The sequence below is a fragment of the Opisthorchis viverrini genome (assembly GCF_000715545.1).
Source record: "Opisthorchis viverrini unplaced genomic scaffold opera_v5_188, whole genome shotgun sequence".
NCBI lineage: Eukaryota > Metazoa > Platyhelminthes > Trematoda > Opisthorchiida > Opisthorchiidae > Opisthorchis > Opisthorchis viverrini.
The window spans coordinates 145,451-172,794 of record NW_008751842.1 but is presented as its reverse complement, the minus strand read 5'-3'; the positions used below and the strand labels follow the sequence as shown (position 1 = coordinate 172,794).

Below are 27,344 nucleotides of genomic sequence, written 5' to 3'. Positions count from 1 at the left end.
CCATTTTGACGCCATGGGTGTCTCAAATTAGCGAACGCGACCCGAGCCTTGCAGATTCGTGCATTGACCTCATCTGTCCAACTAGTCAGAACTAACACAACTTCCAATATACGTAAAACTATCCACAAATTCTAGTACCTCTTCCTGGATTGTAAGTGGTGCGTTCAGTGACTGCTTGTCCGCGAGCAGGACCTTACGCTTTGTGGGTGCAAAGTGCGTTCCAAAGGATGGGATGAATTTAGTCATCCAAAAGCACCTGCGCCCTCTCCTCTTTGGAGATGAAAACGACGTCCGCATATTCCACAACGATAAGAATTTCGTCAAGGGCTATTTAAACACCAGGGTCTTGGAGACTTTTTACCGTTCGTCTCATGATTCGAAGTTAGATAGGGGTGGAGAGGGTGGGCATCCTTGACAGAGACCGCTTTGTGTGCGGAAGCTTTTGGAGAGCTCGCTGTATACTCTCACACGTCTGGAAGTCCGAGAGTACCAAGAGCTTCGGGGCATTCCTTGTTGGGCAAGCGTGTCAAGCAGAACAGACAGGTCAACCGAGTCGAATGCCCCTTGGATATTCAGGAACACTATAACTGTGGGTCGCTAATATACGTGTGGCGTTGCTCTAGCACCTGACGGAGTGTGAAGATCTGGTAGACGCAACTCCTACCAGGCCGAAATTCCGTTTGCTGCTCTCCAATCAGTGTATCACGAGCCACCATAGGGCGACGAAGCACAAGTGACGCCAACAGTCTCGTTACGACCGGGGTCAAGCTGATCCCTTTGTAGTTGCAACACTCACTACGAGCCCCCTTTGTTCGCTGAGCTGGCAATTTGGTTGCAAACGTTTCATCACCAATCGAAGTGACATCATCAGTGCGTAGTTTTGCGTAGCGGTGGGTTAGTGGTTGTGCGTTCAGTAGTGTTACGTGTGTTGATAAACATGCTTGTAGCCGGGGATGACTTTTGACCGCGATTAGTTATTCTGTCGGGCGGTTCCATTGGTTGTTCTTTTACTCCATGTCCTCATTCGCCGACGCCCACGTGACCTTTGAACTTGGTATCCCTCGCCGTCGTAGTCTGGTCGATGTTGGAGTGACGTTTGTCCTTCCTAGTTCCGGCTTGTGACCTTTACTGATTTGACTCCGAGGAGTTCCTTGTTTCTTCGTTTGTGAATCCATTATCCGGTCCTCCTTGAGTGTTCCGGTTGCGATGTTGGTCTTTTGCACGTAGAGGTGCGTAAATTGGATCCAGTTCGATGCACCTGTTGATTGAACCTGCCGTAGAGTAACATGCCTCCAAAAATTCTCTTCCGCGTCGCGTGTCTCCGTATGCCAAAATTTTCGCGCTTTCCAGATTGAATTTGTGGCCTTCTTGGTCCTCGTGTATAGATATCAAGGACAGGGGGTCATGCCTCCTGACAGCTGCGTTGTGTTCCTTTATTCGTGTACATAATTTTCTCCCAGTTTGTCGAACGTAGAATTTGTTGCAGTCGATTTGGTATACCACATTGTTTCTCTTGGTTTTGTCCCGGTTGTCCTTCGGTTTAGAGATTAATTTCCTTAGAGCAGCACCCGGTTTGTGGGCCACGAAGATTCCTTTTTGAGCCAATAATCTGGTTGCGAGTTCTGGTATATTCTTGATGTAAGGTAGGACTACCCGTCTGGTGGCTTGTTCTTGCTGTGGCTACAAAACGACCGGCAGTGGATTATTGATCCGCGCCATCAGTTACTGATGACAATGTGGTCGATTTGAGTTTGTGGCCGGTATGCTGTCGGAGGACACCATGTGGCCAAACGACTTCGGCTATTTCGCAACTCAGCACTGCATAAAAACAGCCTGCGATCAGCTGGAACAATCGTTCCCGATTGTCCGTACGTACGGAGTCCAATCAATGTAGACCTCCTAATTGAGTCTCGGATATGCTAAGCCTGCCCACTTGTGTATTCATTTCTCCGACAACCACCACCATATCTGAGCTTTTAGCTCACCGCAGCAGGGCATTTGGAGCGTCGTAGAACCTTTCTTTGACGGTGTCAGGGTTACAATTGGTTAGGGTATATACACACAATAAACAAAGATCAACTAGTAAAATTCTACAGACGTTGCCAGACGAACCACACAGAGGCGACTATCAACATGTATCCAATCAAGCAAGGATAATTCCGTCCGTTGACTCAGTACGATACCAACCCCTGCACATCCCGCTGCAGTGGCCCGTTTTCGCTTACCTACCCTACTCTTTGCAGCGAGTAAGGCGACCCAGCTGATGGAAACATGCGATGGCCGCTGTGGCATGAAAGTATTATGTCAAGGCTGTACGTGGGCCGGGATACTGTCAGAGCGCCCACACCTGGGAAGAAGGACGACTAGGGTCCTGAACCAAAGACTTTGGCTCAAAAGCCTAACCGCAAGAAAGCAGTGCTTGGCGGGAAATGCAAATGCATTACCATTTCTACGGTCCAAGTCGCCACAAGTGCCGATCTCCAGCCTTAAGTACCAAGGGACTGTGTTCGTCAGATCTTTAACCATTGACCAACCTGGTATGAGAGACTCTGTGAGTGTCTCGGGATATAGCTTAATGGTCGCTGAGTTGCGGAAACCGTCATGCCATGGTAAGGTGCAGTCTCTTCGTGGACACTGCAGGTACCACAGTTCCTCATGAAAAAAGCTTGCATTGGCATATTCAGGTCATAGGTATAACGAAGAAACAGTGATCTCGATGTCATGGTTTTCAAGCTACGTGTTTGCGCGAACGAGGTTTTCGCGGCCTCAGCTTGAAACACCAAGTGTGTGCACGAAAGACGTCAGAGCAAACGGTGGAGAAAGGAGTCACGCGGCAAGTCTCCGAAATCTGAGTGTCAAACGGTGAATGGGAGCAGATGAATAACAGACGGTTGGCTTTGAGAGGGTTTCGGATAGTGTGGCGATGGTCTGCACTGGGTTTGAAGGGATAGCCTATCGAGAGGTTATACACCAAAAAGTTACATTCTGAACTACTTGTTGACAACGAGTAGCATGACGAGAAACGATAACTAGTCAATCACCGGGGTCTGTCCCCATAACCAAGACTTTCAATTTGCTGTAAAAAACCGTCCCAAACAGGTGGGAACCCATTTGGATCGGTTTTAAATTATATCTCACGAAGATACTAGAATATACAAAGCCAACTAAATCAGTAGCCGCTGCAACTGCCACGTCGGACGATAAAAAAACAAACTCAATCCTTGAATCAGCGCCATGCTAACTTCGGATTCTTCTTTGGACGTGTCAAGTAACATTCATTCTGCTACCTTGATAGCCAGGTTTTGAGAAAAGGAGAGGATCTTCAATCAGATCTACGTTTTACAGGTCAACCTTGACCGACAAGCACCTTGAGTTTAGGAGCTTCTGTCCTGTCAGATAAACGAACTTTGAAGCTAAGTGTGATTACGAAAACCAGGAAAATTTGTCTTATCGAGGCATTGAAGTGTTGGCAAAGCGTGATAACCGTATTGCGGAATAAGGGCTCCATAAACAGATATACTTTAACGTACAGAACTGCTGTGGAAAAAAAGAGGGAAAAGCATTCTCCCCCAAGAAAACGGCTTCTAAATTAATCAGAAAGACAGGCGACCCCAGCGTCCGTTGAGGCAAACAAGTTCAAGACACTCAAAGCTAAGTCAAACTTAGGAGTATCTCCTCATACATGCGACTTTTTCAATGCACTTGCAATGATCGTGTATCGAAAGAACTGAGGCACCGTTGTCCACTAAGATTCGTGGATACGCCCCAAGGAACCTGACACCAACGGGTTCGAAACCTATCTAGTTCTGGCGCTCCCCATCATCAGTGTCCACAGTGCAGGGGGCCAGGACAGGCTTTCCAGTTTACCGAATATCATAACAATCATCTATCACGCTTTGTGGAAGCGTCGCAAGGTAAACCTGCGTAAACACATCTGAATCTACGGAAAGCGTGGGCTTAATGTTGTCAAGTGAACACCTTTGTCAAGAATTACGTTTATAATCTAGTTTATAGTTTATAGATGGTGATGTCCGTTGGTCGCTGTACTGGTCCTATTTATCTACGCGCACTTGTCTGTTACAAATCTGTTCATAATCTTGTTCTAGCATAGGAATTATGTGTACAAAATAGCCAATGAAGTACCACATAACAGATGACTTTAACCTGTCCTCTGGTGACTTCTTGTTCTAAGCGAAATGCTATTTAGTCATCCCGAATTAACTGCGCACTAGCAAAGCAAGCTAGTCGCACATTAACGGTGAGTCAACAATACAACAGCTGTATGTCGTATATATTCTGGACAACAACATACTAAGGCGTTACGAGGATTTTCCGAACTATTTTGTGGCGGTGCTGAGTATACTTTTCATACTGACCACGCAGCAAAGGGAATACACAAGAGTGCATATGGAGGGGTATCCAAAAAATCAGAGTAGTGGGTGGTTGAAATGTTGAGGTGCTCACCAAAATAATGTATAACATGGACCAGCCATTGCTGAGTGACCAATAAGCAGCGAGTAAATGACTCAAACAAGATTGTAATAGCTCTAACACTTTTCAATAACGGTGAGGCGGTTGTAAACAAAAAGGTGGGGAAAAACAAGGGGAAGACTGTGGGAAATTTAGGCTAAATTCAAAAAAAGTTTGTAAGTAACACCAATTACCTGTCCCTGTTTCGTTATCCACGTCATTCTCCAAGTTCTGGATAGATTGTTTCAACAAACGTGTCTCCTTTGAAAGTCGCTTCAGGCGTCGAAAGAAAAGGCGATTGGCAAGGGATACCGGAACGGCGTTACAGTCCTCACCTGTGAGTAGATCGTCAGTCTGATGAATTCCAGCGCACGCACCTTGTACCAAAAGAAAATCATTATTCTGATCGGTTATTCCAGTCTGTGCGCTCAACCCGGGAAATCGTGTGGTGTGAACGAGGGATCGGAATGCGGAATTCGAGGATGGGGCCGGTGTAACATGATCGGATCCATAGTTAAGATTTCCTTGCCTATAAAAAATAATGCATGGGAATGAACGAATCAAGTGGAAAGCACCAGTAATTGGGAAAAGATGAAGTGGCTTGTTGGCTGGTGTGTAAATTTGCCTGTGTGTCCTTCCATAAAATGAAATTCACACTCATTAGGATCGTCCTCCACGGAAAACATGCAACACTGTTGATCCACGCCACAACCAGAGTGACCTGACAGGGAAAAAAGCAGCTGCCCATTCCAACTAGTACGACTGAGGCATCTAACTTTTCGTATACTACTGCAGTACTCTATAAAAGACTGCCATTAGTTATAGAGCGCGAAGCATCAGTGTTGAAGACTGATTTCATGTTGCGGATGATGATGACGATAAAGCGCCATGTAACTGTTAGCATGCATAGCTCACAACCGAGTCTCACCAAGACGTGGACAGCGCTATCTCTCATTCAGCTTTTTGATCTTCACACTGTCCTTCTGCGGCAGGAACAGCACACCATATTTTTAAGAAACGCCATTTTGGAGCACTTTAACTGCTTCTTAAATCGAGTGATGGAGAGCTGCAACCCAAAAGGATGCCAGAATTAGAAAGGTTACCTTTTGACCCATATGAGGCTACAAAATGATGCATAGACAGAGACCTACCCAGAGATGAATTTATTGTTAGTACCCAGGACAAATTACTGACAAATCTGGCATACCGGTCCGGAGAGATTTGGTTGCAGGATTGCCCACCTGCTTTAGCAATTTAAACGTTTATTTCCTTGTTTCCTTTATGCTAAATGTGCCTCCGACTTTTCCTGACTGCTTTGTCCTATATCGTCAAATCGTAACATCGAAAAACGATAAGTAGCTCCGTGAAGATGCCATCACTAAAATTATCCTATTGTTCTAGCAGAGGTTGAACAAACAACGTCAGCTGTGTCCAATTACGGTACCTGCCGTTCCTCGGTTCGCTTTGGATGATTAGGACTGGGTTTGTTTCATTCTATCTGTACCGTGGCTTCTGTCAAGTAGGGGTGATTGAAGGTAACGTGCTTTCTGGTAGCAATTAGAATTCACATTGTAAAACTACTGGATCACAAAGGTTGTTACCCTGAATACAATCCTTAAATAAAAAAATCTTCATAAAAAGAAAGCACCGTAATCCTACCATTTAACACGAAACTTAGAAAAGAACCATCACAACTGCATCACGAAATCCAGACGTTCTCCCTCGTTCCAATGAACTGATGAGACCAACGTTGGTAGTTGATTCGGTGGCTGTTAATTTATTCACCGAGCTTGATAATCGGCCTACAGACATTCCTCCATCATTCGAGGATACACTATCGGTGCACGGCTGGGTGGAATCAGGTCACCGTCTAATAAGGTATAGTCTCAACACTACCGACTTGCACTGTCCTGCCACAACATTCACCAGAAGCATCAGTTTGACTGGCAATACCCAAGCGTGGATTGTAAGTGGCGAAATACACTCCTTTGCAAGTTGATGCTGACGGGTAGCTCAAGTGAATTCCAGCTGAATCCCTGTCTTTTTCTTAATGTTATTGTCCAACCGAATCTGTTGAGGAAAGGCGGTCTCATGTTTCACTCGACACGATATTCGAGATAACGAAGTACATTTCTTGACGCAATGTACTACATATAGGGCTTCTGAAAATTGTTCAGCAGCTCAGTACCAGCTTTGCCCTTCACTAGGTAGGCGTTGTCCCTGAGTTTCCATCAACCCTATGTCTTACTTGGACATCAAGTTATATGCATGTGATGAATTATGCTCACTGGAATAAGTTGAATAAAATGAATAATATCACAAACGACACTCAGCTGAGGATCGGTCGACTGTTCCAATTTTAATGTGCAAGGAGTGTATTACCGCGATGGCTTAAAAACTGGTGTTCAAATGCAAAACGAAGCTGATGAAAACTCGCGAACTACACTTATCTAGTGAGCCCCGAGAAGGGCAAAACCCATATTGGGTTTTGGAAGAGTTTTCAGTTTCAGTGATGCGTCAAAATCGTATGGATCGAATTAGGTTGGCTAAAAATCAAAGCTGTGCTGCTGGTCATATACTTCGTGTCTTCGAAACTGAGGTATGTGGTTGTGCCTTCGAGAACTTCAGGTGACAACATTGGTTAAACTCAACAAATCAGTTTAACTGAGGATTGCATGAATGCTAGTGAATGTGTTAGGGGATGAACCACCCTGAATCACCGAATCCAGAGCAGTATTCAAACATCCAGAGCAGTCCCAAAGATCCGTCGTCACAGTATTCGCTCTCTTCTGAAGGGTAAAATTTGCTTGCTTAGTGTGCGCAGTTCGGCTCCATGAATATGAAACCTGACCTCCTGACGTAGATAATACCCGTCGGATGAGCGTATCTGAAAATAGCTGCCTACGCAGAATGGCCAATACTTATGGAAACAACACGTCATCAATGACTAGGATGCTGACCACTCAAAATTGAATAAGACTGGGGGTCGAGACACGTTTTACGTATGTCCACTATCCACTATATTGTGCCTTATTTGAGCACTTTGGGCGTGGCCGGAAAAAAACGATGAGTATGGGGATGATGAAGAAAAACCTAACTTAACCTAAGTATTGTTGCGTCGATGTCCAACCGACATTACCTTGATGGTGGATAGCTTGAAGCAAGGTTCACCACAACATAATCCTAATTCCATCTTTCTTATTTTTAATATTCTTTGCAAAATCCTCGGTAACTTTGCGTGTTGGAAATTCCCCCCTAAGTGCACGGCTTTATATATATATATATGCATCAGTACCAACACTGATGTTGCACTGATGAAGCACGGTTTTTCCCGACCTGACGTACAATTACAATCCACTGAGGGTGTCCATACCTCATGAAAGATCCAGCCAGCTACAGATTACATGTTCAGAGATGGGTCCCAGTCCCCGGGTCATCAGTATAAGAAATAATACATAAGAGAGGCTGAAACATAAAATGGTAACCATAACCAGTGGAAAAACTTACTCATTTACAGCTTGAGAAGTTGGTATTGCACGATTCCAGTGCCAGTTCGATTTGTCCGGATGACATTCCTGCTCATCAGAGCTGTTTATTGACGTAAACACGGATTCGGAAATCGCCGTCCGTGATCCGTCGAAATGTCTGGAGCGATTTGCCGGACCGTTATTAAAAAATCTAAGGTTGCTACGAACACCAGCAGCAACACCGCTACCGCGTGGTTTGGGCGTGAATCGAAAGCGGAACAGTCTGCTACTATTACGATCGCTTCGGCGACGGAAAGCATCCCGTTTCTGGTTGCCATTACAGTGATGAGGTTGATGGCGACTGGGTGTTGTGTTTCGTGGTGCCGGTAAACACAACATGTCTTCTATCAGACTGAAGTTCCCTGAACAGTCTTGGCCATCATCAGCCGCTTGATATACGGTTTCGGGATTCAAAGAGGCATGAGGACAGTGTACGCTGTTGAGCTGACTTGAAGCAACAAAGTGGTCATCAGTGGCTTCATCCACGGAACTTTCATTTTCGCAATCAAAATCAAAAGGTTTCTCAAAACTGCTAGAGGTGTTCAGAGCAAGCTGAAAAGCAACAGCTGTTGTCGCAGATGTTGAAGCAGCAGTTTGATTGAGGGGTTTTCGGAGGTTGGGTTCGGATCGAGTCCTAGGGCTATCCTCGGCTGAAAGGGATTCATACTCGTCTGTATCGTCAGCCTGGTGTTGAGAACTTTGATAGTCATCCTCATCCGTATGTTGTTCCATGCTGTGGTGCGAGTGCATAGCACTACCTCCTGTTTGCTGATTAGCATCATACCCATCGTCGTCACCTTCACTAAACTCAACTGGTTGTTCTACTAACCCCGGAAGAGCAGCGTCACCTGAGTGTTCACTTTGGGTCACCGGTTCCTCCAAGTTACTGCGCTCCTCTTCAGAATCCCTATGCTCCGCACCGTCTCCGAGTGTTTCATACATATGATTCCTATCGGCTGCCTCTTGGGAAGGCAACAGACCGATTATCCCTTGATCTTCGCTGTCATACGAGGCAGTGAAGGGGCTCAGGTCAACACTGGACAGAATGGACCGGGTAAGATTTTGAGTGTTGGATGATACGAGTAAGCCTAAAAGAGGCTCAACCGTGGGTTGGGGTGGGTAGCTGAAGGAAGTTGGTTGTGCCGTTACCTGAACATAAAACAACAGTAATCAGACAATTACCCGTCTAATTCCAGAGAAGATAGAGGTAATTTGTTGACGACTGCACAGAGAACAGAAATTTAGCGGAACAATGCATACACTAAGTTCAAAACCTGAGAAGGATGAACGGAAAATAGGCACCAGGTGAATAAAAATTGTGGACGTCCAGAAAATCTCAACCAGGAACGGAATCAGTCCTGTAGCAAAGGAGGACAACTTGACACATACCGATAAGAATACAAACACTTGGTTAGTGAAACAGATACCTACTGAACACTAAGTAGGCAAGAAATAAGAATGAGTGTTAGGCACATGTTGCAAACTAAACGCAATCACATCTATTCAGTTCACTCGTGATTTCCAGGTATGACAGGTCTGCCACTTCGGATCACGCAAAACTAACGGGATCACAGACAACGCTATCGACCCCGATGGGTAAACGAACTATTTAGTTTTAGTCGGCTAATGTAAGTGAATTTGTTCCAGTCGTCCAGCGTTTGTTGCGACGGGTAGCTGTCTACTGTTGGCGTTTCACCTAACGTTCTGAGGCCTAATAAGCTCCTACCAGAACGTCATACGATAATAACTCAGATACGAATCTGTATTGTGAAGGGGGGATGGGAACATAGGAGACAAGAGGCAGCTATCATAACACGGAACTAGAGTGTGTGAAGGGATGGGAAAAAGCGTACTGTCCACCAAACAAAAAGCAATAACAGAAGTGGAAGCAAGATGAAGTACTTGTATAGGTCAACGATGCTTCACAGCCATGTGGAGGGCTAGGTAACACGGACCGAACGAACGGATGCCACAGAAATCGCCCAACTTATGCATTGGTGCTGTACCTCGTTGGAAAGCACCAAGGAAGCGATAGTACAGCCAAACAATTCGATTTATCCGAAAATACCCACCTGAGTATTGGATGCTCTTGTAGCAGATCTATTCACACGTGCCCTGCTTTGACTGTTACCTACGTAACGGGTAAAATCTAGAGCAGTATTCGGTTTCCGTTCGAGTTCGTACTTACGGAACAGACATTCCGTCAAGTACAATCAACACCAATGAAAATCAGTCGTTGAGCAGTAGTGTCGCAGTAACTTTTTTCACGCAAAGCTTGGTCCTGTTTAAGCACCATTGTTAATTGCCTTGGCGAAGGCCATGAAGGCATGAAGGCTATAACTGTCGAGCAGAGCTTATCAGGTTCAGTATAAAAGTTGCACGAAGAGATGAGAAGTTACCTAACCAAAGTATATCATACCGAAAAATTTTACTCGTGTTCTTGAACTGTGCGTTCGGAAGAAAGGCATGGAGTGGTTTCGAACTACGACGGAACATTCTATCGGACAGTAGATGTTGAGGACGAGATTGAACTTCTCATCGTTTATTTAGTACCCAGAGACCTGCCATTCAGAGAACCGACGAAAAGGTTAAAGGAGAAACAATTCCGCGTGTCATCGAAACAAAGTAGAACAAAAATAGTATCGGTCGAAGGCTGTCAGTGAGGGAAGGGTACGACAAAAAAAGCACCGACTTACCTCACTGATCTGAAAATTAGGATCAGTGCCCTGTTCAGAATCGCTCTCTTCCTCCACAACATCGGCACTGGAAGGTTCTAATGGACTGTTAACGAATCCCGCCGATCGATCGTCCTCATGTGTTGTTCGACTGGATGCGATCGCATCACTCTCTGTACCTTGCTCTGAGCCATTCAGTGGGAAGTTAAGCATGCTGCACCAGCCAGGTAAGTGTGGCCCAGTTAATTCTGATGCCCGACCAAGTGGTACCTCATCTGCTGAGCGCGATGTGAAATTACCTTCACCAGCCTGGTTTGGAGCGTTTTCTGGAATGGGATATTTTGATATCGCGGTGTCTGAGATAATGCGTGATTCGTCATCTCCTGCGGAAGCTGTAACTGCCACATTCTGGCCGGTAATGACGGAAGATGAAGCGAAATCATGCGGCACTGACTTGTCCCGAACTGCTGCGTCTTCAGAGGTGCTGGGTTGTGTGGCCTGTTGTGTCATTTGCAGCTCCAAGCGTTCCTTTAATTCCGCTAGTTGTGAGAAACATTGACCTCGTGTGGCTTCCAGATACGCGATATGCCACTGTTGATCGCGACATTTTTGGAAATAGGTAGGGGCACGAACCTGAGGGAGAAGTGAGTACACGGCAAATAAAATGACTAGAATACAAAGTTTTGTGGAGAGAACAGAAACATAAAAGGAGCCATCACAAACATTCCCCCAGATATTTTGGTGCACACAAAGATGGGCAAGACTCGTTGATCAGGAGAAATAAGAACCATGCTTACTTAGTCATCATAATTACTAGCCAAACCTGTCATGAAATCATTACACGTTTTAACTCAAGTAACCAATTACCGCCGAATAGGAGTCAGCACCCAGTTCAAAACAATTTTTATTGTACCTAATTGAAGTACTGCTACTCTCGGGACCCGGCTAGGCTAGAGAATAGTAAACGGGTAGATATTGAGGATGAAAGCCCACCAAAGTTCTTTTTCCAAATAGGCACCGGACAATCATATGGGGCACAGAATAGGCTCACAGTGTTGAAGGAAACACTTTCAACAGAATACGTCGAAACCTGTTGGGCGATTCGACGCCCAAGAGCAAAAATTCAGTAAAAATCCAAAGAAAGCAAGCGTGGGTGAACAAATGCACTGCCTGCAAATCGATTTTCACCATTAGTTCGTTTATGAGGTCACACTGGATGTGTGAACGAGCGACAAGCGTTCTTCCAGGTCATATCGACTTAACCTCAGATCTCTATGCGATTTTCTGGACAATAAGGATAGCCAGCTCATAATTATAAAACCCACAGTGTGTGCTTTTGTTCAAGTGAGCAACTGATATTCGTTGGACCGAAAGATTCGGATAAATCGGGGTAAGGGTATCGTAAACACATACGTATACAGAAATATATCACCATGATGTGAAACAATATTAGGCAGAGATCTAGAGTGAATGCATAGGAATCGCGCGCAAGTAGAATAGCTGAGGTTGAAGATTCAATACAGTCAGTTTCGAATCCGTGCTGTTTGCAGAGTTTCCTTCTACCATCTGAGGACTATGTACAGTATTTATCCTGTTTGAACAAACCAACCAAATTGATATATATTATCGAGTAGCGAATTGCCTATCATTAGAGAAAACCGGCCATTGCGACAAGGAAATACTGATCACAGGGAGTCGTTAGAAACTTTACTGTACTTCAAACCCACAGTGTTTACCACGTCATTCAAAAGATTCAACACAAACAGTGTGCGGTCGCAGTTATCCCGTTGGGGAGTCAGTCGGCAGGGTTCGGTGGATGTCAAATTTTATGAAGTAATATCAATCCACTGTGGCTACCATTTGTAATGCGGTCTATCAAGTATTCATCATCAGAGACAAGAAGGCTAAAAGATTCCGACGGCAATGGGCGAAAGTTGAATAAAATTAAAACATCCCGTATGTACCTGTATCAAGTGCGAGGGGAAAAAGCGCGACATTGAATCACGTGATGGAGACACGCCACCAAATCAATTGGAAAGGACAGGCGGAATGTTTGTACAGGCATCTGTTGGCTAACTTAGGTACTGCAAATACGCCACAGCATTTCAAAATATTGGTATTTCGCCTGCCTAATCACTCAGAAGGGGGCAACTAAAACGCTCAAATACTATGTCTAGCAAGCCGGTTATAGGCATAACAGGCCGTGAAACCTAATAATGAACGCTGGCGCACCAAGAAACGAGCCATTAAAAAAACGGCGAAAAGATAGGCGACCGTTCGCTAGCTACTCCCAGTTACACACCAATTTAGTTTTAACGGGAAACTCAACTGAAAAACAGCTTGACCTCTCTTTGACGACTTTTTTCAAGTGGAGGTAGTGAACAAGCGTCGGCTCAGTTTCATTCGGTATGATGGTCTAGATACCGCAGTATATTTTATTGAAAGAAACTACTCACAAGGTTGCTGAAAACCCTTTGACAGTTCACAGGCGGTTCAGTCCTTCTTGGGACTCATTAGGTAGACGCAGTCCCCGAGTTACATCTACACGTACTTGACATCTCGAACGTTGTACCAACTGAAACCTGAGGCCCCCCAAAGCAATGCATTCAGTTGAACAAGGTCACTTTAAAGGGGTAAATCAACTGTATCTAACTGAGTTTTCCGTTAAAATTAAATTGGTGTGTTGATGAGAGCATTTGGCGAATTTCGTCCCATTCGAGTTCAAGTGGAACATGAGATTAACAGAAACTCTGAGAGTGCGCCCAGTTGATAATTCACAAGAGGGCGAAACCGGTTGTGGACTGCCGAAAAGTACTCAGCAAAGTTGTGAATAGTCTACTTCAAGAAGAAAAGCAACCACTTTTTGCCTTTACTGGCATCGGATATTGCGAGAAAGAGATGAGAACATGGGAAAAACCCGTTACATAGCTTCTATAGTTGGCGGCAAAAGAACTTGACTTCACTGTATAAAAACTTTGCGCTGCCGCCAAAGTGTACTAATATTCAGGACGACGTGATGACCTTTTAAAGGAGGGAATTTTCTTATAACCGTTAGACCGAAACCAAGTAGATACTAAGTGGTCAAGAGGATATTCTTGGCCTGTGGACTCCAGCGATGCACATCAACGCCCAAAATATCCATATAATTTTCGACTCTCATTGAAAACGAGCGACTGTAAGTGCATACCAAAAAGGAACGTTGTAGTGTGGCTTAGTTCGTCAGTATCATTATATTATATTACGTGAGTCAGGTGGTGTTCCCCCTTTCACCGTACGTCACTGTAGGTAGTTTTACTCCAACGGTGATACTTTCGTAAAAAATGTCAACACTTTTGGACACTAGACAGCAAAGGCAACACAGAACAAGAATAACAGTTAGTTGATTCTGTATATCCGTGGCGCAACCTCCAGTAAACATTGCGAGGATTATTCTAGATAAGTCCGAATCATATACAAACCGTGCAGGATGTCCAACGTAGACATTACTAAATCCCGACAATGAAAGCAATCTTGAGACAGAAAACATATACGCTCCCTCCTGAGTTGTCTTTAGAAGCTTACCTGAAAGTTGATAACCAACGTATCCGTTTCAACGTCTAGATATCCCTCGCTGGCCAACAAATCCAAGCGAAAAAATCTGTTGTATCCCCAACATTCGCCGCCTTCAAAGTGAGAAGTGAACTCGCGCACAACGCTACGACCCGGATCGCGTGACGCCTGGTGAACCATTTCGATGCGGTATTCGTACCTGCGTACAGAGATCGTGAGTTTGAAGACCGTAACTTTAATCAAATAGCATGCCAATTATTCCAAAAAATTTCCAACAAGTCATACAATAGTGTGCGTTACCACTAAGAGGAAAACCAAAAAGAATGTGTAGTTCACGTGATGAACGTTATTCTGAAAGGTAACATTAGAAAATAGGCCTCCCGAAGTGAAAAAATGGGATTGTCCAGCATCCAAGAAATCGATCAGCTGTTTCCTTTTTAGTCCTGAGCTCACATTTGAATTTTCTTACGCTGAAAGTAATGACAATACAGAGGTCGTACCAACAAGATCAATAAAAAATACAGTATCGATATTCTTGGAAAGTTACTAAATTGCGCATAAATGCTCACACTTTTTCTCGGCTTGAGGAAAATATTGTAACCGTTTCCACTGGTTCATGGAAAACACACTTTCTCACATGAACCATCTTCCTTTGAGCGCAAAAGCTTCCACTGAACGACTTCCTTATGTATACCTTCTTCTGACCTGCACCACACGTGACAATGTCCAACAACATATGGATCTGGAGTACGGGGAGAATGGACCGCATCGAAGGTGATTCCCCTATTCCAAAATAGTGCACAACAGCATCGTGTAGAAACTACTGAGGCATCAGTTCACTAGTCAGAGCTGACAAGCGTTTCTCTGGTAACATCCTACGAATTCTGATCCATCATCGGTGGATCAGATCCGCGAGAATCAAGCTGGTTTCCGCCTTGGATGGGGCTACATCGATCAAAACTTCCGTTTGCGACAGGTGTTCGAACTGCGCCACTTCTTCAAAGGACCAACACTGAAAGGTTTTCTCGATCTGCTTTCAACTCCGTTGATCGTCAGAAATGAAGGGTGCCCTTTCTGAACACTCGTCTCTTATAAATGCTCTATAGATCCCTTGCCTTGGACCTGTACATGTCACAGACACTGAGCACGTCAGCGATATTGCTCTCCTAGGATCCGACGCTTTAGAACTGCAAACTGTCTTAAATAACCTAAATAATTCTGCTGAAGAGTTCGGGATGCGCTTCTCACCCGCAAAGTGTAAAACGCTGCTGCAAGATTGGCCGGAATCAAACTTAAACCTCATACTTGCAGATCAATCGATCGATGTGACAGATAGGTTCGTCTATCTGCACAGCTGCGCAAGTCCCGAAGGACTGATGAAAGATGAAATTACTTCTCGAAGTAGGAAGGCCATGACAGTGTTTTCTAACCTCAGACGGTTGTGACACCGACGTGACATCAGCTTGGCTGCCAGGGAAACAGGGTATGGTGCCGTAGTCCGATCTGCCCTACCTTATGGGACAAAGACGTAGCCGCTGCGCGTGGAAGGTTTCTGGAGTCTGTTTGATCATCGATGCCTCAGAAGCGTTGCGCGGATCAGGTGGCAAAATCAGATCCGTAATGCTGAAGTACAGCAGATGGTTTTCGGGAAAGTCCATACTCGATAGAAAGGCTGTTCACACTCCACAGGTTACGCTCTCAGGCCATGTACTTCGTATAGCAGGGAACCATTTGCCTCGTAGAGCACTACGTCCGGTCATGCATTGGATGGAGGCAACGAAGTCCTTACCAGTCAACCCAGTCAGGTTGGTAACTCCTGCCTCCCAGGATGGGGAAGGCGGGGCAAGAAAACCAATAGTTGGTGACCCTGAAACATATGGCTGCGTTACAGCCAGTTGCGGTCTTGCATGGAAGCCATCACTTTCTCTTCGAAGATCTCACACCGAACAAAAAACGCCAATGAACTGAATGGTCCATCCCCTCTATCACCTGAACCTCACTCCTTTATTCCCCTAGTCCTCGATGAACGAAGCTGTAGTAGCTGAAATCGCTGCATTTCGAAGCACGGTTAGTGAGTTGGAAAACTGAACTGAATTGACTGGTGGTGGTTTTAGCTATACTTGAATAAGAGGAACTGCGCTGACAGAGGATCCACAGCAATGGAAAGAAACTGTCCGTAAAAACACCAGCTTAAAGCGTTCCTTAGGTGGGGTTACTTACAAAGAGAAAATGCCGTTTCCGCAATATCGGCATACTTTGAGAATTTCTTGTAGGGAGAAAAATACATATTCACCGGCTAACATGTGAGGATAACGTACTCCTTACCATGAGATGTGAATAAGATGTGGAGCAAAGGATTGCGTAATATTTGGCCTGCAATTGGTGTATTACAACCAATAACGCTGTCGTACAATACCAATTTTTGTCAGTTTGACGAGAAATATGTCCTCGCTGCCATCAAGGCTGTAGTTAATTTTTGGGCTAATTGAAATGCACTAAGAACTAGAAATATGCTTACAAATGACTATTGGTAGTCACATCTGGATTGGAGGAGAACTAACGGCTCCAGCTAAAGCCATAAGATCGAAAAATCGAACCAGATTGCTAACAACTTGGTCGGGGGATATATCTGTATAGAGGTCAGTGACCTTCGTAAAGCAGTTGATCTGAGCGATTGACAAGGGATAATATCCACTAACGTCAGTTGCGCGATGATCCCCTTCCAATGGATTTCATTCACAACACCGAACATGGCTAGATGTGACTAGTCGAAAGATGGTTCCAACAGCCAATCAAGCTGCAGTATCCCCCGAATGCCTCCAGAAATATTGTTGTTACATGCAAGCTGTACATAAGTTTTCTGACATGTTTTTGGGCGTCTGCTTTTGTATACAAATACGGGAGATTTGTTCGGAAAAATCACTCTTAGCAAGCACCACTCAGGAACGAAAATGGAGTATTTCATAGTACTTGATGCATAATGCACTAGTGTGCGACCAAAGATATTTTGCATAAGTTCGAGTTGACCAACGCTGATCAATGGACTGTGGCTCAGAAAGGAAGTTCAACTACCAATAGGAAAGTTGCGGGTTTAGATCACAGCGGGATCCACACCAATCAGTCCCAATAACAATTGCAGGGTGCCTTTCCCTTCTCAGCATAAGCTGAAAACTAACGCAGTTTAAGAAGGATTAGTTGAGAGGCCTCCGTAATTAATACGCGAGGTTGACCTTAAAAAGCTAAGCTTAGCGCGGAAAAATGTTCGAGAAAATTGCTCAGTTTCCTCGGCTGATTAGCGTCAGCTCAGAGGGCGCATAATGTACAGAATAGATTCTCTCTGAGTGAAATACAAAGCATAAAATTTAGGGTTAGTGCAATTTTTTGCAAGTAATCCACGAGTGAGGAACACCACCATCTGGCTCTCACTACCCACGCACCCCGTTCAAAAAGACCAAATGCAATTCAAGACGCTTTCGATTCTCTCCGTCGGTTTAGTATGGAGAGCTCAGTTTATAAACTTGACGGTGGAGTTGTTGACTGAGTTGGGAACATGGTTACAAATGTGTGTGGAATTCTATAGCGACGCGTCACTACACTAATGTGTACTGATGATGTTACTTGATTGGTGACAAAAAGATCGTAACAGAACTGCCAACCTGGGCGTACAAATCAAACATGAGCTTCATTGGTTTAACAACGAAACCCTAAAGAACTATCAGTGAGCCTGCAGTCGAACTAGGTATCCTTCCTGTCAAGATCGGTAACTTCGTCTTCATGGGAAGTCTCGCTACAGATGTATCACCCACCCTAAGGTGTAATGTCGACCAGCTTTTCAGGATTATACCGTTTAAGTGAACTTGTGGTCGGAGGACTTCAGTAAAGTGTGCCATCGGACAGTAGATTGTCCGATTGGCCGCATCAGTGAAAACGCTATGGGACGAAGTATGGTCACGAAAGTTCTTTTCATTCTATTCGGAACTTACTTAAAGTGATTGTCTCGTGACCTAGTGTATGGGAAGTTCGGATCTCTCTGAATAAAACAAGATAATAGTCAATAGGGTTGGATGTTCTCCTAATACCAAACCAGTGCAAACTGGCTTGCGCAAACAAAATCCAAAAACTAACTACGATCACACTGTGGGTTTAGATAAACGTACAAAGTGGGGCAATATTTTTTCTTCATGGTTAAACCTGAACCTGACGAACTGAGACCAGAAAACTGTTGCGCTTCAACAAGTAAAGATTCGACTAAGATATGACATCTAAAAGCTTAAAAATAGACATCGTCAAATCGCCAAATGGGCATCTGCAATTCTTGGGGTTAATAGGAGACTGAACCCGTTCTTTGGTAGCCTGTTCTCACTTAGACCCATAGTTCCGAACACATTCGAATTAAACGGACTTTGTCAGATTCATAGCTCGCAGTCGCAGTTGCCACCCTTTCAGTACCCGTTGATGGTGCAACAAGGACTTAAATGCGCACCAGCTTCGTGCATCACGTGTCGGTGGAAAGGCTTGAAGCATTGGGGATATAAACAGATTAACTTCCAAAAAGACTCTCAAAGAGATGCGGCTGCCCGAAGTGAACCCAAATATTCTCCCAACTCTCCCATTTGATCACTTTTGAGAACACGCAAATAATTCGCTAAAGTAAATGTCCGGAATAGCCAGGAGATGTGCATGTCACGGACCACATAAACCATCTACCGGGACTTTGACCTATGTATGGGTACCGTTCCACAGTCACAATCTAGAGTGATGGCAGCATACACGCGAAGGACGTTGCTGGGCCAGGCACTTGGACCACATAACCATCTACCGGGACTTTGACCTATGTATGGGTACCGTTCCACAGTCACAATCTAGAGTGATGGCAGCATACACGCGAAGGGCCTTGCTGGGCCAGGCACTTGTTTCAAGTCGTGGCTTAATCCACATTCCACCAGTTGAAACTGGCCGAAATCGGTAAACTAAAACAGCCACATAGGGATGTGTGGCCCTGACCATTACCGACCTAATTTCGACAAACGCTTCATACTCATATTTTCGAAATAAAGTACCCGTAAAAAATACCTCTACGTCCGGTCGATCACTTATTGTGACGCAAACTGACATAGGGATGCAAAAGTGGTTTCATGTTCTCCATCAGAAATTGAATTATTAGGTAGCTGAGACTGTCCTAACTTCATGGAACGCGAATGAAAGTTAACGTGACAAAAAATGAAACAAGTCGCAGACCGACTAAACACAGGAAACTACTTAATTGTCACAGAGTCCATATAGGTTAATATAAAGGTGACATTAAGAGTGTACTAAAGTAGGACAATCAGGAAAACGGAAGCAAACACCGTCGAAATGCTATGATGATGAACTTTACTTTGATGGTTCTATAGGAGTCGTCGTGAGTTCGATGAAGACCGAAAGATAGTTTCCTCGGCCCACACCATTACCATCCGGGTATACTTTGATCCGCCAGCTCAGACGACCGATGTGAAGTGGTTGACTGAACACTGGGTCCGCTCGCTGACGAAGGATGGAATAGTTGTGCAGTGTGAACGTGCTGGACTCATATGGAGGGACGATTTCGCTGCATGGGGCACAAGGAACAAATAAAGTTAGCGTACAAACACATCTTGTTGGTCATAAATGAAAGAGAAGTAATAGTGAAATGGCTGCGCTAAGTAGCAGAAAAGTTGCAGAGATAGTATGGAGCATCATACTCGATGAACATACAGCTGAGGCAGGAAAGATGTAGCTGAGTGACCTGGAGTTATCATGAAGGCGAGCACAAGAGCACTCATAAACAGCAAAAGTACCGGATAACGAACTAAATTAAGTGGGAAAAGTGATTTACGGATCTTGATATGGTTGTGAGGGGTTCAATTCCTACCAATCAGGTATCAAGGGTAACCTTACATGGTAGCACTGAGACCAAGACGCCCGTATAGAGNCATCAGTGAAAACGCTATGGGACGAAGTATGGTCACGAAAGTTCTTTTCATTCTATTCGGAACTTACTTAAAGTGATTGTCTCGTGACCTAGTGTATGGGAAGTTCGGATCTCTCTGAATAAAACAAGATAATAGTCAATAGGGTTGGATGTTCTCCTAATACCAAACCAGTGCAAACTGGCTTGCGCAAACAAAATCCAAAAACTAACTACGATCACACTGTGGGTTTAGATAAACGTACAAAGTGGGGCAATATTTTTTCTTCATGGTTAAACCTGAACCTGACGAACTGAGACCAGAAAACTGTTGCGCTTCAACAAGTAAAGATTCGACTAAGATATGACATCTAAAAGCTTAAAAATAGACATCGTCAAATCGCCAAATGGGCATCTGCAATTCTTGGGGTTAATAGGAGACTGAACCCGTTCTTTGGTAGCCTGTTCTCACTTAGACCCATAGTTCCGAACACATTCGAATTAAACGGACTTTGTCAGATTCATAGCTCGCAGTCGCAGTTGCCACCCTTTCAGTACCCGTTGATGGTGCAACAAGGACTTAAATGCGCACCAGCTTCGTGCATCACGTGTCGGTGGAAAGGCTTGAAGCATTGGGGATATAAACAGATTAACTTCCAAAAAGACTCTCAAAGAGATGCGGCTGCCCGAAGTGAACCCAAATATTCTCCCAACTCTCCCATTTGATCACTTTTGAGAACACGCAAATAATTCGCTAAAGTAAATGTCCGGAATAGCCAGGAGATGTGCATGTCACGGACCACATAAACCATCTACCGGGACTTTGACCTATGTATGGGTACCGTTCCACAGTCACAATCTAGAGTGATGGCAGCATACACGCGAAGGACGTTGCTGGGCCAGGCACTTGTTTCAAGTCGTGGCTTAATCCACATTCCACCAGTTGAAACTGGCCGAAATCGGTAAACTAAAACAGCCACATAGGGATGTGTGGCCCTGACCATTACCGACCTAATTTCGACAAACGCTTCATACTCATATTTTCGAAATAAAGTACCCGTAAAAAATACCTCTACGTCCGGTCGATCACTTATTGTGACGCAAACTGACATAGGGATGCAAAAGTGGTTTCATGTTCTCCATCAGAAATTGAATTATTAGGTAGCTGAGACTGTCCTAACTTCATGGAACGCGAATGAAAGTTAACGTGACAAAAAATGAAACAAGTCGCAGACCGACTAAACACAGGAAACTACTTAATTGTCACAGAGTCCATATAGGTTAATATAAAGGTGACATTAAGTGTACTAAAGTAGGACAATCAGGAAAACGGAAGCAAACACCGTCGAAATGCTATGATGATGAACTTTACTTTGATGGTTCTATAGGAGTCGTCGTGAGTTCGATGAAGACCGAAAGATAGTTTCCTCGGCCCACACCATTACCATCCGGGTATACTTTGATCCGCCAGCTCAGACGACCGATGTGAAGTGGTTGACTGAACACTGGGTCCGCTCGCTGACGAAGGATGGAATAGTTGTGCAGTGTGAACGTGCTGGACTCATATGGAGGGACGATTTCGCTGCATGGGGCACAAGGAACAAATAAAGTTAGCGTACAAACACATCTTGTTGGTCATAAATGAAAGAGAAGTAATAGTGAAATGGCTGCGCTAAGTAGCAGAAAAGTTGCAGAGATAGTATGGAGCATCATACTCGATGAACATACAGCTGAGGCAGGAAAGATGTAGCTGAGTGACCTGGAGTTATCATGAAGGCGAGCACAAGAGCACTCATAAACAGCAAAAGTACCGGATAACGAACTAAATTAAGTGGGAAAAGTGATTTACGGATCTTGACATGGTTGTGAGGGGTTCAATTCCTACCAATCAGGTATCAAGGGTAACCTTACATGGTAGCACTGAGACCAAGACGCCCGTATAGAGCGGATAGGAAGGACAGACTGGGTAACATTAAAAATAGCGACCATTTCGTAAAGTCATTTTCACAACTGCGGTGGTTGTCCAAGTCATGCAGTCGCCAAGTGTTTACCATCTGCTATCCCCATCCGGTGCAACCTAGGCAACGCTGAAGCCATTGTAGACCGTATTTCAGGGGGGATAACAGTAGCGAGCTGAGAGGAGCGTTTACTATCAGTTGTCAAGTACCGACAAACCTCACAGCACACCATGTTTCGTCTTTTTTTTAACCGTTTTACGCGCTAAGCCATCTACTTCGGCAACTTGGAATTAAACTGGTAGAAGCAGATGAAGCGGCGAATGAGACGGTAAGTCTCACCAAGCCCAAATAATTCGCACAATTGACTCCCACTTCAACAATGGTTCGTCATCCACTTGAAAGCGGATACTGTATCCACTTGGTGACTGTATTCCACATCATGTGCAGGGTAACCACGGATAAGATGCTTCAGTGTGCCGAATCCACTGCTCTTAGAACTGTGTGAAGAGATGAAATCAATCATATCGTTGGTGACTGAATGGTTTTCGAAATCCCAATGGTCTTTACTCTTGTTCTGTTTCATTCATTTATCCCATGCAGTTCTTAGGTAGACATCTGAAAAGAAACGGTGAAATGCATCCTTCTCAACGCCTCGACTAAGAATTCACGAACGCTGCAGTGCTACCTTTTATTCACCACCTCAGGTGTTTTGACGAAACTGTATCTTTCAATGTTCTACTCGCAATAAGATCCTATTCTACTACGCATCGGTTTGGCCTAGACCTCTCCATAGGATACCACTTTTGTATAGACTGAAAATCTCTCTTTTAAAAGGTCACGCTGGTAATCAACAAAACACAAGGTTAGATCTGCCTCTAGAATTATAACATTCCTCCAGGAAGTCGATAGCTTTGTCGCAAAACACTAATACTAGTTGGGGAATGGCTCTAAATCGCGAAGGTTCCAAACGAATGGCAGCGAAAATCACCCCCTATGTTTGGCTGAGCATTAATTTCACCAACTACTTCCGCTGGCTGAAAGTTTTGCAACCCAAACAGAGTGAATCATCGTAACTTAAAGCCAGAAAAAGATGGCTACGGTATCTGCATGGACATGGTCACGTCGATGGGACGACTGTGAATGTAGGGAAGAGATCCAGTCTAGGTGAATCATGTTATCATCTTATAAATACTGTTATAACAGTGTTCTTTTGTATCCATTAACGGTATCTCAAGTCGCCGATTCTTCTGATACATAGTAATGAGAGAAACAGCGAGCCAAGCGCCAATATGGTTGTTGCAGTATCATCTGTAGTAAGACAACAATGCACCAAGGCGGCAGTTGCGGACCGAACATGGGATCGCCCTAATTGGTTAGTGTATCGGGCAAACAGGGAGGACGTTTCAGCTCAGAGTTGTGACTTATGGCATAAACACGATTGCTTTGCTTCGTGCTATGGAGTATTGAGCTATAGCTCGTTTTGATATCTGTTGATGGGCGATGAAGAGGTTAAAGCTGATCACAAAGGTCGCATATCCTCAAGACCCCTCTAAAAAAAGTGGTTCAGCGGTAACAAGCTCCCGGTGCCTAGCTGCCATGCCGCCCGAAGAAAGCACGAGGTTGCTCAAGTCTAGAGAGGGAACCCCTAAAGGAAACCAATCAATACGTCAGGGATGGGTAGATTGTTTCGCCGTGATTTCTAGCCCAAAAACAACTGCCACATTTTAAGCAATATTGTAAAACCAGTTCTGGTGGGGTTTTAGCACAGCGACATCTACTTGAGGGCTCAGAATAAATTATCACAGCCTCATCTGTGTGGAACGCCAATACAGATTTGGAGCTTCCGCTCAATACAGCTGGTTTAGCACAGTGGGAATCAGGCAGAGTCATCGGAGCGAGAACCAATAAGACAAAGTACGAAAGTGGAAATCGAAAACATAATTTTAACAAGCATGAGTAAAAAGACTCCTAAAGTTACTAGTACGTCGATAAAAAATGAGCCCGTAACGTGTCTACTCTATGGCAGTGACGCTGTCTTCTATCAACCTTATACTAGGAGCAATCTAATGAGGAAAAAGGATCAAACGAAAAAAGGTCACTGTGCGATTATACACGGCTCAACAGACGTACCTAACGAAATCAGCCGGTACCGGGGCACTGACAAATGCTGTCAGTGATCTGCGATGTATCTCAGAAATCGCGCTCAAATATTCGGAAGAGTGAGCAACAACTTCCGCATGCGATTTCGTACCGATTTTGACTTTGATTGACGTTAGCAAGGTCCCCAGGGTTTCGATTTCCTGATCAGTGGGATTCAGAAAAGTCGAAGCGAAATGCACTTAAAGGTTGAAGCGTACGAGTCAATGTGAGAAAAGTATAACACCGGGTCCATAAAGATTATAATGAAACGGATCTTCATCCTGCAAAGTAGCACAGAGAGGTTTTTTTCAGAGATTATCCTTTCTTCGGCGTCCGCAGTGTAGTCTGCCGAGGCGCAAGCTGGTAAGTGAGCTGTTGCGCCCGGTACTGAACTTCCAATACCAATCCGACGGCCAGACAAGAGAAATGAGTAAGCGAGTTTCTCAAAAGGAGTAGTTTTTCGCACCTCAGGGTGTGAGAAGCCACTTGTCGCTTTGGCCTGTAAATGATTCCCTTGAAATAGGAAATATCCACTCGGAATCGAACAGCGACTACTCCATCTTAGGAAAATGGCTGTAGGTATTCATGGGAATAGATTTTCCCTTTCACCACAAGGTGCATTGCACGCCATTTCAGTTGCGCACAGTGATAAATCTTAATATGTCGTACAGACAATGCTAACAATTTCTTTTACGCAAGTGATTCACGGTAACACGCAACGCTGAACTGCAAAACATGCAGTACCATTGATACGATGTCATTCAACTAAGTACGCAGATGTCTGCATTTGACATACAGTAGTCCACACCAGTGCACACTGTCATTTTGGATCCCTCGTTTCATTCCAATTTGGCTGAAGATTGAGAAGATTCAGACTGACTGCCCTTTTGGGTGATTACCTTTTCGGGTGGCAAAACTGAGCATTCTACCAATAAGGTTACTGAAACATTCGGGTAGCTCATGACGGGTTTCATCTTTCCTGGAGCTCATCAGGTGGACGCAGCGTGCGAGTTTCCGTCAGTCGACCACCTTGGGTTTTCAAATGAATCCAAAGAAAAAAATAACACTCGAAGAGTTCTCAGCAAACTTATGAGTAGTGCGTTCCGTTTGGACAATGTACTGCGATATCTCGATAATCGTGCCGACCGAAAATTGAGGCGGTCTTTGTGCAAAAGTCTACCATAAACGAAAGATTAAAGGGAATCCAGTCGTCACCATTTAACACTAAATTAACTTACAAATGGGCGTATTTTGACAAGTGAGTATCCTCTTTGACAATACAGGGATAGCGTTCATAACCTGGTCTTGTACAAACCCCCCGATTTCGTCGCAGAAAACCGGCGTTCAATACAACTGCCAAAATACCAGCTAATGTTGATCCTACGTCGACTATCAGCAACGAAGGAAAATCTACCACATCTCGAAAGTCCTTCTAGCTTAATGTACAGTCTTCAAACAGCACTTTGGTTGACTGACTACTCACCAGCGAGCAAGCTATCCAGACATGGTAAAAGATGTGCTCTTAAACAACTGGAGCCACATATCCAGTGGACGACTTCTGCCCTGTTATCATTACAGAACGAAGAGTGCGTCCTTCATCAGGCGAAACAAACCGATATGGTCACACCTAACACAAACATACTCGAACAGCAACCTGAGAGCTAACCACATCCCCTTTTCAAAGCATGGATTGAAGAAGCCTCGGCCCAAACATCTATCCATGTAAGTATCCTTGACAGGTAAACACCCCTTCAAATGTAGGCGCCACCACGGCCAGGCAGTGAAGTTGCGGTCTGTAAAGTTAAGTGGGGAAGACTGCCTTACTCAACGCACTCATTTGGTCACCCACTATACTGGAGGCCTTGTCAGAACCGTGCGATTTTCTTCATCAACCTGAAGAGTTTTCTGCCCACTTAGTATTGGCTGAATCCATAATAACTGGCTAAACAGGTGCAGTAATTTTGCACAGTTAGTTCCAACCGCTCGACTATGTTCCCATCACCCGCATCTTTGAGATTCGCCCCAATGGTATGGCGAGGATGTACTTAGGCATTTGCAGACTGCTATCCATAGATATGTGCATTGTGGATAAAAAAAGCATTTGATGCTGCGTGTAAACGCTTCGTTTCGGACTGTCAGAAACTCCCTCCATTGTGGTGGTAAACTTTAGTGGGTAATTTATTTTCCGGAAAGTGAAATTATTGCACGTTGGCGAGCTACTTTTTGGAAAGACTGCTGCCCTCGACTTTAGTAACGCACGTCGTTGGGATACCACTGCCAGCACATTGGGAATTCCTGCACTGAGGAACAAGCTATTTACTTTTTGAAACAAGATGTCCCCGTTATCCGTCCCATCAGAACTGATTGAAAACGTGAACGATACCGCTCAGCTGAAACACCCTTTCGGTGCCCAACTGTTATGTTACCCAAAGGAAGCACGAGGGCTGGGATAATGCCAGGTTACCCAGACAAGGGAGGCCAAAAAAAGAGGTCGGGTTCCAACCAGGGACCAGGACCAGTAAATTCGCGCTCTAACTACTGAGTGATATCGAAAGCTCCAATATGTTAATATTTTTTGCCCCTTTCAGTCGCGGACACAAAAATGCCATTTACATGAATAAAGAGTAGAAACGATATCGAAGAAACACTCATTGGTTAATTTGTGCAGTTCACCTGATCAACTCCCGGCCAACCAAATCGCTTGCTCCAACTCTTCTTGTGTATATAGTCGGAGCTGGTTTGGTTTGATGAGCAGCGCTTTATTTAGCGCCAGGACATTGATATTTATTTCGTGCAACAAAAATTCGGAAGGTGTTGACTGAGTCAATTCGATGGCCAGTATCTAATAGACATCTGGCTACTGAGGATGCAGCATTGCGAGCTGACCTCCTACTCCACGGATTCCTGATATATGGATTACATTATTTTAATGTGTTCTGCCGTATATTCTGCCAACAGTCTGTCCACCCTGTCGATGCAAACGTCTCTGTAGCCACAGAACTCGTACACTACACCAGTTAGGTGGATCACAGTGTAGACTGAGAGTGAATCGAAGTGGCACACTGTAAAAAATTGATACCATCCCGACACTCTACTACAG

General features: G+C 44.5%; 1 protein-coding gene across 1 annotated transcript in view; it reads right to left on the bottom strand.

Annotated features, from left to right (window-relative positions):
- The window catches only part of T265_07774 (hypothetical protein), a gene marked incomplete at both ends in the record, with an annotated part of 78,291 nt that overhangs the window by 24,360 nt on the left and 26,587 nt on the right, over positions 1–27,344 (bottom strand). Inside the window, 6 exons of the mRNA XM_009173386.1 lie at positions 4,665–4,999; positions 7,978–9,146; positions 10,694–11,305; positions 14,234–14,420; positions 19,599–19,808; positions 24,236–24,405. Coding sequence (XP_009171650.1) covers positions 4,665–4,999; positions 7,978–9,146; positions 10,694–11,305; positions 14,234–14,420; positions 19,599–19,808; positions 24,236–24,405 — 2,683 coding nt within the window. The remainder of the gene's footprint in view (positions 1–4,664; positions 5,000–7,977; positions 9,147–10,693; positions 11,306–14,233; positions 14,421–19,598; positions 19,809–24,235; positions 24,406–27,344) is intronic.